Source organism: Acanthopagrus latus, chromosome 18 (genome assembly GCF_904848185.1).
Source record: "Acanthopagrus latus isolate v.2019 chromosome 18, fAcaLat1.1, whole genome shotgun sequence".
Taxonomy (NCBI): Eukaryota; Metazoa; Chordata; class Actinopteri; order Spariformes; family Sparidae; genus Acanthopagrus; species Acanthopagrus latus.
In genome coordinates, this window is record NC_051056.1 from 277339 (window position 1) to 292584 (window position 15246).

General features: G+C 41.2%; 1 protein-coding gene and 1 long non-coding RNA gene across 2 annotated transcripts; one reads left to right on the forward strand and one right to left on the reverse strand.

The window, feature by feature from the left end:
- Nucleotides 1–1030: 1030 nt before the first annotated feature.
- Nucleotides 1031–2677, reverse strand: LOC119006952 (E3 SUMO-protein ligase ZBED1-like). Its single transcript, XM_037076111.1, has 2 exons — nucleotides 2206–2677; nucleotides 1031–1818 (listed from the first exon to the last, which is right to left on the reverse strand). The coding sequence occupies exons 1-2, from the start codon at nucleotides 2675–2677 to the stop codon at nucleotides 1304–1306; spliced, it is 987 nt and encodes a 328-aa protein (XP_036932006.1). The 3' UTR covers nucleotides 1031–1303.
- Nucleotides 2678–2921: 244 nt separating this feature from the next.
- Nucleotides 2922–4040, forward strand: LOC119006954. The gene is made up of 3 exons (XR_005070962.1): nucleotides 2922–3055; nucleotides 3163–3395; nucleotides 3986–4040. It is a non-coding gene; the product is annotated as an uncharacterized LOC119006954 (long non-coding RNA).
- The last annotated feature ends 11206 nt before the right edge of the window (nucleotides 4041–15246 follow it).

Consider the following 15246-nt stretch of genomic DNA (forward strand, 5'->3'; position numbering starts at 1 on the left):
ACACATCAGTGCACATCAGGCATGGCAGATGCAGCGAGACAAAACAAAGACGTAAAATACGTAAGAAGACGTAAACAGAAACAGAGGGAGACTGGAATGTGGAGAAAAGGCTTGTTGGAGTCTCGTATCTCTCTTTGTTGCTGCTCGGGATGCTTTACCAGCCCAAAATATGTTTATTTGATGTCCTGTGAATAGGGGTGGGTGATATGGGCAAAAAATAATATCTCGATATTTTTTCAGATTTTAACGATAACGATATTTTGTCGATATTTTGAAAAATGTGATTGGAATTCTCTGAGTAATACCTGGTTAAAGATTACAATAACTACAATGATTAAAATGTGTAAGAAAAAACACATTTATTGTCTTTAAACTTTATCAAACAAATAAAAAATAACTCAATTGAATTACAGCAGGAACACTGAATTGTTAAAAAAAAAAAAGTCCTCCACGCATCCTTAAGAAATACTGAGAAATGGACAGCAAGTGCTCATAAAACTTAAGGTTCTGTCCAGGATTGTATAAAAAAAAAAACACATTTTCTAAAAAGGTTCAAACAAAAAAGAACTTAATTGAACTACAGTGCAGACATATTGAATAATTGTAATAAAGTGCTGCATGCAATAGGAATAGAACTAAATAGACATTTGTAAACAAATGACAATATTGTGGAGAAAAAAAATCCACAATTCTCAAATAGAAAAAATAGTTAATACTATCACAGTTAAGGACAGACACCAGAAACTTTGCAGAACTTTGAACATTCTAGGCCAACAGTTCACTTCAAACTGTGTGCCAAAAACACCAGTCTGTCCACATTGTCTGGCTTGAGTGAAGCCCGGTGACACGTCACAATGTTTCCACCTGTGCTAAATGCCCTCTCTGAAGGGCTACTTGAGGCAGGGATGCACAGATACTTTTTTGCTAGCTTTGCCAGCCTAGGGAAGTTTATCTCTTGGGTTTTCCACCATTCAAGTGGGTTGACATCACTGTCCACCTCCAGTATCAGAAGGTAACTCTTGATCTCCTTTTCTATGCCAGTAGCCTGTGACTCCCCTCTCACTTTTTTTTAAATAACTGCCGAAAGACTTCTTTGTTTTTTTGGCTGGCTCACAGGTGTCATCATCACCCTCTGCTCCACCCTCTGCAGTGGCATCTTGAGCTGTGGAAGTTGAAGGGCCTTGAGAATCGCTCTCTTCTTGGGTTGCCATAGCCATAAGTTCAGAGGAAATTGTTGACATCATCATCTTATCATCGGCATTGTAGCAGTTCTTAAACTGCGGGTCAAGCATGGATGCTACACTTAAAAGGTCATCCACATTGTCATCTCTGTACTTTGTGTTAAGGTAATCCAGAATGGTTTCCTTGATTTTTTTTTTTTTTTTGTGAGATCTGTATCATCAGACTTCACTGCCAGGACCTCCGAGTTAAACAGTGACAGTACCGGTTTCAGGTAGGAGATGGTTACTACTTGCTCACCTGAGAGGGCATCTGTAAACTCCAGCAGGGGACTAAGTGCTTTGCTCACTGATCCTAGCACATCAACATCTTGCCATGTTGGTAGGAGATGCCTGCGCTTCTTGTCAGCACCTAGCACATGACGAATGGCCTTTTCTTGCACAACAAACCTCTCTATCATGCGCTGTCTTGAGCCCCATCTTGTTGGTGATTCTGTGATGAGTTTATGCTCTGGGAGCTTCATCTGATTTTGAGCATCAGCCAGTCCTTTTTTCAAATTCCAGCTATTGGAAAAGGCTGCAACCACCTTCTTGCAGACACCAATGGCTCTGTCTATCCTTGCATCACGCATTCTCCTCTCTGGAAAAAATTTGAAAGGGTACATCATTGCCATGAAGTGAGCAACAGTGCCATGTAGGCAATGTTGGCCTTATACTACCATACATTGCAATTTGAAATACCAGTTAATTTCATATACTGTCATATTAGCCTATCCAATAACAAAGCTTATAATATCAAATTATATTTTCTTGAACTCCGTGCTGCAGCTGTGCATGTGTGAGCAAGAAGAGGGATAAAGAGAATGGCAGTGCTTTTTAAAAGATGTCAATTGTGTGACGCCCACTTTATCATGGATATCACTGATGTTCTCAGTCTAACGTGTGTTTACTCTCGCCCAAATTGGTCACACTCTAGAGCCCTGACTGTTTAACTGCATTAAATAAGAAGATTGACATTTGAACTCACCGATTGCAATATGAAGCCGGTGCCCAAAGCAAGGTAGCCTTTTCCAGTCATTGATTCTGAGTGCACTGACGACGTTTGCACCGCTGTCGGTGGTCATGCAGACCATGTCCTGTTCACTCAGCGACCATGATGCGAGGGCATCTTTCAGACCAAGGGCAATGATTTCTCCTGTGTGGGCATCTGGGAAATAGGACGTTTGCAAACAGTAGCTCCGAAGTTTCCACGATTCATCAATGAAATGCACGGTCAGAGAGAGGTATGGCTCCGATGTTCTGTTAGACCATAAATCGGTTGTTGTTGCGAAGTGTTTCACCTCTTGCACTTCACTCATCACAGCTTTACGAGTTTTATCATAGAGGGTGGTGAGAGCAGTTCCGCTGAGATATTTTCTACTTGGCACTGTGTATCGCGCGTCTAGGACATTCAAAAGTTCTATGAAACTTTTTCCCTCCACCAACTGCATCGGCAACATCTCTTTGGCTATGAATTTGGTGATAGCATTGGTTATGTCTTGCCATCGTTGACTTTTTCAGTCATACGGCACTTTTCTGCTGAATGACTCAGCGAGGGTTTGTTGGGTGTGCTGAACAGCTGGCCTACTTGGTTTATCTTGAGCTGCAGAGTCTCGAAGTTTCTCGTATTCTTCATACTCTGTACTGTGGTTGGTGCGGAGGTGGTGAAAGAGATTCGTTGTGGAGCTTTGTTTAACGGCGATGGGGTTGAGAGGCAAGTTGACCCCAAGACCAAAAGAGAGATTTATTGATGCTGTACCGGGATCACAAGGTTAGAAACGCTGAAACCATTCGGCGCTCAGACAATGAAGAGGAAGAACAACATGAAGAAGAAACAGGTACAGTAACGTCAATGTGAATGAAATTAAAAGTTGAATGCATCGTAGTTACCATTGTTGGAGCAGAGCCCTGCAGCGATCATTTCATCTGCTCTATTTTCCTCAAGCGATCACGTCAAGACGGACAGAAAGTCAAACTAACAAACACGAGAGAATCCAGTCCTGACCCTACCCTTCAAAATGAAACACCGCGACTGACAGCTTCGGATTGGCGGCCCCTCGGAAACTCGGAATGACGGGCCTTTGGAAATGTTCGGGATAGCGGAACGTCAGAATAGCGATCCTTCAGAATGGGAGTCGCCCCCTGCCTGGGTTGATCCCTCGCCTAAAAAAAGACCAGGTAAAAGCTTTAAAGCTACAGCTGTCATTTGGGAGGGTGAGACAGGGTAACAAATCATTGTTACACTTGTCCAAACTGAATGAATGGGCAATATGAAGAAAAAAAAACAAAAAAAAAACTCAGCCTCTCTGCTCCTCTCATGGTCCTGATGTCAACAGCTTCTCTGCTCCTCTCTCATGGTCCTAATGTCAACAGCCTTTTGCCATTTGATAAAATGTTTTTTAAAGAAGTCTTGTAAGTCATTGTTTTATTGCTTAATTTTCATTGAATATAAGAAAGTAGGGATAAGTAGTTGACTTGTATATAATAACATGACACCATGGACCGGTTTTCCTCCTGTCCTCCCCAATTTTTTCAGTCACCAGCCACCATTGATATATTTATACATATAAATTTCCCTGCACTTTACTGCTTTTTGCACTCTGGTTAAACTGAATTGTTTTGCAATGATGATTAAGTTGAATAAATCTCATCACATTTTCATTTTTAGTCTATATTCGTCTTTTGTATTGCACACTTCAAGCATCTGTTTTTTTTTCTTATTAAAATGTAACATGCAGTGGTCACATACACTTCTCCTCTCTCTTCAGATGCAGTTTTAATATATTTCACCACCAGCCCAGTGACACAGCATCAGGTGCTCCTGTCCTTTTACCTCAGCACAGCAGAGTGACACAGCATGTTTTATTTTGTATGTAAATAGAATGTTCTATAATATGTTTGTACAATGTCTGATTTCTAATGTATTTTAATTTGCCAATTGTTTCTTTCTTCAATTTCAGTTGATGTGATAATTTTGACTTAAAAAAATTACAATCTAGAGTACATGCAGTTTCTGTGTGAGTGTATGAATATTGATCAAGAAATTGACTGTGATGCAAGGGGGGCACCAGCTAAAATCTTGCCTAAGGAATCATATTGGTCAGGGTCAACACTGGCTTTGACCACAAATGTCCTTCAGAGGGAGACTTGTTACTCTGATACTCTGAGTACAGAGCCTGTACTATATTACTTTTACTGGAGTAAAGAAGTTGAATCAGTACCTCTAGTTTTACACAAGTATCTGAACTTCTCCCGGAGGACAAACTGTGAGCAGTGTTGATTCCTAAAACTGACTGTGTTGAAGTGAAGAGGGAAAAAGTCTGTAAGGCTGCAGCTCTACTGTACATTGATGGTCTCTGAAGCCACACCCGGTCTCCCGTCATGTGATTAAACATCAATTATCACATTTCAGAGTTCAGAGTCAGAAAAAGTCAACAGTCAAAGTCAGCTGTTCTCATCTCCTGTTGAATGTAGACCACTGATCTCCACAATATCCAGTAACTCCAGCTGGCGCACTGATCACTGGTTCAGTCCAGTATGTAACTGAACTTGAATCTTTCAGGAGTAAAAATACAGACTGAATGATGTTTAATTTGTTGTGTCTGCAGGTGTTTCTGTCACCCAGCAGGGTGTTGGTATGAGTCTGAATAAAGACTGCAGATTTGAACCTGATCAGATCAGATCAAATCAGGTCAGTTAAGATCAGATCAAATCAGATCAGATCAGATCAAATCAAATCAAATCAGATTAGTTCAGACCAGTTTAGATCAGTTCAGATCAGATCTCAACAGTCTGAGCAGTTGTCCAGAGGAGCTGACAGGTTGAAGGTGAGGAGGTGGAAATAGAAGCGTCTCTCTGTCCTCTCTGTCTCTCTGTAGCGTCGTCGGTTGAACGCCTCTCCACCTCACTCTCCTCAGGTTTCCAGCCATTACGTTTTCCTTTCCGCTCTGAATTTTTCAGCAGTGGCGGTTTGTCTTTCCTCTGCAGGAGGCTGCAGGAGTCAATCAGTTGATCCATATCAAGGTCAGGGATGGGTTGCCGAGGAGCCGCTGAGCAACAACCTTGTGAACTCTGCAGTAACCTGCTGCATTCAGTCTCTGTGATCACTGCCTCTATTGATAAATGTTGTCAGGGTGACAGGCAGAGCAGTCAAACAAATGAGCATCAGTGCAGACAGAACCGGAGCCATTTCTCTCTTTTTTGATCATCACTGAAGTTAATCTACAAATGTTTGGATCACAAAATATTAGACATAAGTGACAGTTGTCCGTCATAACACCAGAATGATGCAAGAAATATTTAGATGACTTCAGATTACTGCAACAGACAAGCAGGGAAAAAATATGAGTGTTTTTTTATTGTTTTATGACTTATTAGATGGTTTCAGCACTTGTTTCTGCTGCACATGACTAAGTTCTCACGTTTCCATATTTCTGTCACATGACAACAACTGACGTCACCATGACAACTGAACAAATGCAGACTGATGCTGTGGAGATGGACTTTAACTTTAGTGTTTTCATATTATATTTTATCCCTGGACAATAATTATATTTTCATAATATATTGTTTTAATGATCATGGTATCATAACGATTTCACAGGAGTGCTTTAGATTATGTTTCTGGTTCTTTACTGTTTCTTCTGTCTTGGGCTGCAACTGAAAATCCTTTTAATATCAATGAATCTTACAATCAAACTGCTGATGAAATTCAAAAGAACATTTTAAGTAATGCCCATGAGATGATTTTAAATTTCTAGTTGTGTTTTGACCCCCCATCACTTATACAGATTTTCACAGTTTTTTTAGCAAAATAGTTTTGTATTTGTTTTCTTTTGTTCAACTTGATCGTTTGTGTTCTTTCCCTTCCTGAGTTCACCTGAAAGCTGTGAGTTACTGTGAGACTTTATATCCATGAAGAGCTCAGTATGAGCCTGGTCTGACATCAGGCTCCCCTGTGATAGTCTGTGGATTTCGGACTCCTCACCTTGAGTTTCTGGATGCTCCTGCTTTCCTCCTCGCGGCACCACACCGTCACTCCGCCTTTGTTGTAGCGGCTGATCCATCCGTCAGAGCTCAGACACTGATCTTTGAAAGAGATGAAGTCCGAGTCATCTGGGATATGGACCTGCATCTCCAACCCAACAATGATTCAAAATGAATAAGAGAAGAGCTGCAGTTCAGTTTGACATCAGTGTGTATTCCTGTCCACAGCTGCTAGTTAACTGGTCAAACTGATTGAACTGGTCTAACTGGATGAGGTGGTCGACAGAAGCCTTTGAATGAAGAGTCAGTGAAGAGGTGACTGAAATGACTCAGTGATGCAGCAGCTTGTCTTCACTCTGGAGTCTCTTCTGTCTATCAGCCAGGATCTATGTTCACTGCACACATCCGACAGAATACAGACCTCTCACTCTCACTCCACTTTCAGGAAACCTAACTAAAACAACCCTGTTTCTTCCTTCAGAGACCTAAAGCTCCATGATTAAGCTGTTTGTTAGCACAGAAAAGACACAGACGGAAAAGTTCTGGACTTCATATTTCTGGTGTTTAGTCCAACAACCTTCATCAAGATGGAATGTAACACTGTGTGACTTAAGACATGTCACAAACATGATGTCTAACCTCTAAAAGAGAAACATTGTTTCACTGCTGAGTTTGACATGTCTCAGGTTGACATCAAGATTCAACCTTCATTCAACTGTCATCGTGACATTTCTGTTGTAGTTTCCTCAGATACACACCCAGATAAAAAAGGATATATTCTGACAAATCAACAAATAATAAACAAGTCAGGAAAATATAGTCTTCATGGTGAAGTGCTGAGGAGTCTCGCCGCCTGAGGAGAGAAGCTGCTCAGTAGTTCACTGCTTTGGATCTCCTGCCATGTAGCAGCAGGGTGAACAGGCTGTGGCTGGAGTGCCTGCAATCATTACGGCTTTCTCACTAATATTCCACCCGGGCTAAAAGAGCGATTAGCCCCAGGCTAATGTAGCCGTTAGCCTCGGGCACAAGGAGCCATTAGCCTTGGGCTAGGGGAGCTGTTAGCCTCAGGCACATGAAACCATTAGCCATTAGGCCTTTGCTGAAGGTCTAATTTGAGAATACATTTGCAGGGAGCTGTTGTGCTGCTTTATCACATATATATAATTTTCTGATGCTGTGATCTGTTTCTGTTGAGACTCCTAGCATTGATTATTGTACATGAGTCATACATGAGTCACTGTGGGAACACTGCTGTGACTGTAGATGTTGGCAGAGTGTCTCCTCTTCTCAATAGAACATCTCTGGTAACAGGCTGCATTTGAGGAATGCTGCCTTCAGGTGCTCCTGTAAATATGATGACCATAGACTGCTGTGAACAACACAAACAATGTATTTTCGATCAGAATTTTCAACATCAAACTGTGGTTTCATCTGTGTTCGACAGAACCTGACTAATCACCACAGTGACATGCGTTATTCAGTTTTTGAAGATATCCAACAGTTTCAAAGCACGTCTGAACTGAGAGACAGGATTTCAGATGGCCTCTGAACACACCAGTAACTGATACCTGTTATCCAGGTGGAGCGGTGGGTGGAGTGAGGTGTTGAGTCAGACTGGGTCCACAGATCATGTGTCAGAAGCTTTTCCATCACTGATGAGGAGATGAAGCTTCCATAAACATAAACTGTTCACAGGAAATAACAAAAAAGTTTAAGATTATTTTCATTGACTAATCTTTGATGGATTGTGCAGCTTTTCAGGAGACTTGGGATCAACTCTTCAGAATCTACAGCATCCATCAAGTAGAGTTCAAGGAGATAATTGTGCAAACTGAGAGTTTTAATATTTACAATATTAATGAGCTAATAGTACAAAGTGTTTCCATCAGTGAATAAACCAGCTGTTTGCAGAGGAAAATAACGTCCCACAACACTGTTTGAAGCTAGTTTGTAGGGTCTGCCACATGTAAACACAGTAATGCTCCTTTAAGGCCAGTGTGTTAAAATTAGGTTATTCACTGATGGAAAAAAATAGAGTTTGATTATTCAGTTTCTTTGAAAATCTTTCTCTTCTCATGAACATTTCTACAGACTGCTCCTTTAATTCAAATTGTCAGCCTACAGTAAAATACTTTTAGTCTCTTCAAAACATAAATATAATAACAGGATTGTTTCTCGTGTTGAAAGTCCTCCTCTTTTACTCTGATATTACACAGATCACAGACGTCACTTCCTGTCTCAGGTATGTAAACATCTGAAGTCTTTCCAGCTGTCACCACTGGTGTCATGTTTCCTTTCACTTGGTGTGCTCAGTGCTCCAGACTGACAGAATGAATGCTGAAGGTAATGAAGACATCTTAAATGTTTGACTCGTTACCACAACGTGTGCTCAGTTTAGTGACAATAGAACAATGTGCCTCCATCTTCATTTCTACTAACTCATTGTAACTTTTAACACAGCCACCATCACAAGTGTCTGCCATGTTGAGTCCAGAGTTGTCAGATGGATGGTGATTATTATACTTGTGTAACAATTGTATCCTCTGTGTAATAATATAATGTTTGATCAATAATGTCTAAAATATTGTACTGTCTGATGATCTGAACATGTTGTGAGACCTCCGTTAGCTGCTAGTTGTTTTAGTTAATTTCCTGATAATCAAGACAGAGAAATATTTAGAAAGAGGAGTGTAGTATCTGTGTGTTTCCTACACATCCTGGGTTCTAAGACAATAGTGAATAGGAGAAAGACAGGATGAGACGGGACCAGATGCTCCCCTTAGACAACTGCGGGAATGTGACAGTGTGAGAGTCCCTATAACCAGGAGCCCTGATCAGCCCTGAGGTGGGCATCAGAGATAAGCTACAGGAAGAAACCACACACATGAGGTATCTGGATGGTAAAACATTCTGATTTTTGAGTTTACTTAGTTTAGATTGAATGATGACTAATTGTTTCTCCTCATGTGAGCTAATAATGCAGACAGAGTGAGGCTCAAAGCTCCAGGGGTCCGAGTAACTGTGTGAGTGCTAAAGGTTAGCAGGCGGCAGGCCATCATAAAGTACTAAACCTGAGGTTGGCCCGCATGCCAAATGGTGGGAGATGCTTAAATGTTTATGTTCCCGTAGAAGAGCAGGGAACCCATTTGGGTCATTTTGGGGACAAGACATAAAGTTGAATGCAGCCAAGTTAGATGAGTTTATGTGGGAGACAGGTCAACTCCTCTTTTAGTCTATAGGATAATTTACCAAAGTGACCAATTAGGAGAAGTGGGTGTTTGCTGGAAAGGGACTCTAAAAGCCCTCGCATAGGAAGAGAAAGGAGGGATGGCATTTGGTAGAATTCCTAAGATCAAAGGCGTAGGAGTTCTGATAGGGCAGAGGGCAAAATGTTTGGCATTACTTTGCCCTAGATTGGAGAACACCAGATGTGCGGCCATACTCTGTCCGGACACTAGGCTATCTGAAGTTTGTTTCAATAAAGACTGCTCTATCATTCCACCCAGCCTTGCCTCCGCAGAATTCTTTTATCAACATACTACACGCCGACACCTTTGAGGAAGACAGCCCAGAAACTACAGGAGCTTGAATTTTCTCACTTTAGTCCTATTTTCCTTGATAAAAACTTTTTTGTGGGTGAAATTAATTTGCTGCTTGTCCATCAATATTTGTAATGATTCATTAAAGTTGGTCCATTTGTGTTGAAAAGTTTCCATCACTCATGAAGAACATGTTCATCGTGTCAGCTGATTCCTACAGCTCTCATGTCTTTGTGATTAATGAGTGCAACACAAACTACAACTGTCACAAAAAACATTGATGAAGTTTGTTTCTGTCATTCAATTTATTATAGGTCTTCTGAAGATGTAATCATAAATATACATAACATGATTTGAATATTTGGTTAAATGTATCTCAGCCATTTTCACCTCATTCAGCTGCCTCTGATCTCTTCTGATCATCAAGCTTCTGGTCCTGTGGTTGAATCTTTAACTGCTCCTCTTGACAGAATCTTTGAAGTTCAGCTAAATGAGTTGTCTTCCTGGCACAGACTTGTTTGTTCAAACAGTCCACATGTTCTTATGGGATTCAAGTCAGTTTTCTCTCAGCAGCAAATGATGGTTTGTAGTGTTTGTGTCTGAGTCTGATGGATGTATCAAACAGGTCCTATTAAAATGATCAGCTGTGATCAATCAGAATCAGCCAGAAGAAGTTAAGATGCAACAAAGAACATTTGATTCACAGCTTTTTATAATCACTTGAACTGATTGTTCAGCTTACTGAATGTATATTTATGATCTCATGTTCAGAGGACCTATAATAAATTCAATGATTGAGCCAAACTTCATGAATGTTTTTGTGACTAGTTAGATTGCGTTGCACTCATTGATCGCAGAGACATGAGATCTGTAGGAATCAACTGAACACTGACATGATGAGCATGTTCTTCATGTATTCTGAGGACAGAGAGGAGAGAGTCCCTCCCCCTAAAACCATCCTGTGTGGGGAGCATGAAGCTTAGAGGTGAGACCACCATCTCTACCTGTCCACCACTCACATCACTCTACCATCATTGTTCACACTCAAAACTCTGCGTGTGTTGTGTTAAAGCCCAGAACAGCAGAGACCAGACTCTGCTGGACCTGTACCTGGACCTGGACCTGAGCCCAGCTGTGTGTCCAGTGCTGGCCCTGAGTAATTTGGTGCCCTAGGCAAGACCTTAGCGGGCACTCTCTTGCATTGCAGTCAATTTCACAATCAGTTTTCATACACTCACACAGAATCGGCATGTATGTATTCTAGATTTTATTTCTTTTAAGTCAAAAATATCACACCAAATAAAAACTGAAAAAAAGAAACAAGTGATAAAAATACAATATAAATAAGGCACTGACATTGCGATTTTTTCAAACCCTGTGATATATATTGCAATATGAAAAAAGACAGGAATATTCATCAGATGACCTGAATAGCACATTATGTTATGCTGCACTGCTTCTATCATGTAGACAATTAACCTGCACTGATTTTACCTCTTTTTTTGTACTGAGCTGTGTGGTACCAGTGTAAATGGTCAAACTAATTAGTTGTGTTACCGCTTGTTGTGGCAACAGATGCAAGGCACTCTCAACACAGAACACATGTTTGGTCAATATCATTGTACTTGTAGCCGAAATAATTCCAGATAATTGACGTTGCTTTTCTTTTTGGCACCGAGTCTTCGTTTTCTGCAATTTTCTCTTCTTCGTTGTTCATTTTTCAATCTTGTTACCTGCAACTCACTCCATGTGCAGGGGCGTGGTCTGCTTCAGATTACGATCTAATGTGACGGATCGCTGCGCATGCAGAGTCTGCATGTACAGTGTGTGAAATTAGAAGAGTTAATTTGCCTCCTACATCACAGGCCCTGCGATGTGACTATTGTCCACACGTACATCGTGATCACCTGTGTGAACTCCCTTGGGAAGTAGTACAGCCTCATGCTAACACCTGAAAGTTCGATATCCTTACTGCAGACCTGTTCTTTAACAGTGATGTGCCCAGAGTTACACCAACTACCATTAACAAACACAGCGAAGTTTAAAACTGTCCAGGTTATCGTCCATGTCCGGAGTCAGCTCCGTTAGCCATGTCTCATTGAGCACCATGATGCTGCACTCACGGTAGTCCCTCTGATGCCGGGTCAGCACCATTAGCTTGTCCACCTTATTGGGGAGAGATCTTACCCGACAGTTCTGCGTAAAGGCTCCCCAGACACGACGGAAAACAGTGAAAAAAGAAGGATTATGACCAGAATGAAAAAAGCAAGCCTGGTCTCCATATTGTCCAAAGAGAGAGCTTCTTAAAGAAGTAAAAAGAACAGTAAGAAAAATACAAAAAGAAAAAAGGAAAAAGCTCAAAAGTGAGCGAGAGCTGCTGCAACAGGCGGCCACTCAAGAATCAGACCTGACAGGGTGTGGCATGGATGGTGGTCTGTGGTACTCAGGAGTGTTCACAGAGATCTTTATGGAGGAGAGAGGACTGTACCAAGACAAGGTTTTCTGCTTCATCCATCTGAGTGTTCAGGAGTTTCTGACTGCTCTTTATATGTATTTAACGTTTGTCAACTCTGGAGTCAATCTACTGGCAGGAGAACAAACAAGACCCAAGAAGTCTGAAACAAGTACACAATAATCTGCAGTGACTTGGCTCTACTAGAGTGGATGAGGCCTTACAGAGTCCGAATGGACACCTGGACTTGTTCCTCCCCTTCTTCCTGGCTCTTTCTCTGCAGACCAATCAGAATCTCCTACAAGGTCTGCTGACAGAGAAAGGAAGTATTTCACAACCAACCAGGAAACAGTCAGTTCATCAAGAAGAGGATCGAAGAGACTCCATCAGCAGAGAGAAGCATCAATCTGTTCCACTATCTGAATGAACTGAATGACCGTTTTCTAGTGGAGGAGATCCAACACTATCTGAGTGCATGATGTCTCTCCTCAGGTTATCTGTCTCCTGCTCAGTGGTCAGCTCTGGCCTTCATCTTTCTGTCATCAGAAGAATATTTGGACATGTTTGACCTGAAGAAAAACTCTGCTTCAGAGGAGGCTCTTCTGAGGCTGCTGCCAGTGGTCAAAGCCTCCAACAAAGCTTTGCAAGTAGAATATATTAATGAATAAATACTAACTGCTGTCTTTCAGCAGGAGTTACAAATGAAAATGTATCTTTTGTTTCCTTGCTGTTTTTCTCTCCAGACTGAGTGGCTGTAACCTGTCGGAGAGAAGATGCAAAGCTCTGTCCTCAGTTCTCAGCTCTCAGTCCTCCAGTCTGAGAGAGCTGGACCTGAGGAACAACAACCTGAAGGATTCAGGAGAGACGCTGCTGTCTGTTGGTTTGAAGAGTTCTCAGTGTACACTGGAGAATCTCAGGTCTGGAATCATTAACCCATTCAACTGATGACCATTTGAAATCTGATTTATATGAGTAAACAGACAGCTAACCTGTTGTAATATGTCTCTCATTCAGTTTTCAAAAGATGTTTAACTTTATTGTGGAGGTAGTGTCCAGACTCAGAGTATTAATTTCCACAATATTTTTTCTTTATTTTCTCTTTTTTTTGCTTTTGTTGTTAAATTGTTGTTATCAAGGGCAGTTCCAAATATTCTTAATATGTATAAGGTTAGGCTTTGCTATCCAAAAAGCATCTCAAGAAATACAAACATAACATACAGCAAAGAAGAGTTGTGAGATATGGCAAAATATAAGATCCAGATCATTTTTTTTATTTACTGATCAATATCAGTATTTATCATGGCATATAATTTGATAATTCTGCCAATCTTAATAGCCTGAATATCCTGAAGCCTAAAGAAGCCAGAGGGTTCAGTATTAAAACTTTAGACAGTTAGGTAGTTTATTAAGATAAAATATAGATAATCAAATCAAATCAAATTTTTATTTTCATCGTGCTTTTCATACAGAAAAAGTATCTCAAAGTGCCTCACAGAAATATACAAACAACAGCAGAAAATGAGAAACAGCAAAATAAAGTCAAGAGAAGAAAATTAAAAGAACCCAACCCTCCCATCCCCACAGACATGCACAGAGACATACACACTCATACACACACTCACACATACGCACGCAGACACACACACTCACACTCACCCATCCAGTAGCTGTCACTAAAGAGACATGGCCGGGCAGCGAGACCTGTTGCATGGAGGAAGCTACCTTTGGGGGGGCCAACCACACTAGGAGAGATCCTGGTCCAAGGCCGCAGGGAGCACCGCCACAGAGACCACCCCAACCCGGGCAGACAGGAGGCCCCACACCAAGGTGCAGAGCCCTCTAGTCACCTGGGCCAGAGCCGTCCATGGGACAGCACCCCCCACAGCCAGACCAGAGACCACCCCCAGTCTGGCAGGCCCCCATGAGGAAATGATAACATATTATATATAATAAGATCCAACTGTAAATATTGTTGGTTTAGAATATATTTTGTAATTAAAGAAAAAGCTGAATATTCGATTGAGCTTTATCAGCCTAAAAAATACCAGCCTCTTTGTCTTGTAACTTTTTTTAAATAATGTAGAAAAAAGCAAAAGCTGTGGCTAATTTTAAGACTAATGTGGGAAAACATTTTCATACTGGAACCTTTTTAGGGGATGGAGAAGATTCTTTGGTCTTTTGCTGAGGCACAAAACTTTAGAAATGTTTAATGTTATTATGAGAAGTGAAACATAGACTCATCAGTCTCCTCAGATGATCTGCCATGTATGTTTTTCTTTGTTTCTGCAGGCTGTCTGAACACAGAGGAAGGCTGTGCTTCTCTGGCCTCAGCTCTGAGCTTCAACAGTAGTAAATAGGTTGATCCTTTGCGCGTACATGTGTAAAAATGTATGAAAACATAAGCACACCTGCATTAGTGTGACCACGCCTCCTGGGTGGGTGTATCCACACCTTGTGGGCGTGTGGCCACCCCTACCAGGCGGGTGATCACACCTCCTACCTTGTTCCCTCCCACTGTCTAAATGTGTATTTAAGTCCTGATCATTCAAGTTCATTTCACCCCCGGCTTACTTCTGAGCAACAAGGGACCCCTTTGCAGTCATGGCACAGGCTGGATGTATGGATCTGGAGGAGGCCTGTGGTGTTGATGGTATGTCGCATTGTCAATACCCTAGTGTTGCCATTGCGGGTGTCCCCCATTCCAAAAAGCAGGGACATGCACATGATTATAGAGGGGCAGGGGCTCAAAGTCAGAAAAGGGCAGTGCATGCGTGCACACAGGCCTTAATAACACAGTATGTAGATTAATTTATAGTGAATAAACAAAGTAGTTATAGAAAGCCAACTACTTAGCTGTGTATCCTGTGTAGCTGTGAGAGATATGCAATTGCCATTTCTTTTGTGTCAACAAATTATAGTCAACATGCATTTATTCACATTATCATAATACTGAGTTTTGGAAGACATTCAATTCAGCTGCAATTCTAAAAAATGCAATGAAACACTGGTTTATTATTTGACTATTTATTATAGAGCAAGTGCAAACTAGAAA

Coding starts and splice junctions, on each gene's coding strand:
- LOC119006952 (XM_037076111.1), bottom strand. CDS start 2,677: ATGTTGCCGATGCAGTTGGTGGAGGGAAAAAGTTTCATAGAACTTTTG. Junction 1,819..2,205: donor CCGGCTTCATATTGCAATCG/GTGAGTTCAAAT, acceptor AATTTTTTCCAG/AGAGGAGAATGCGTGATGCA.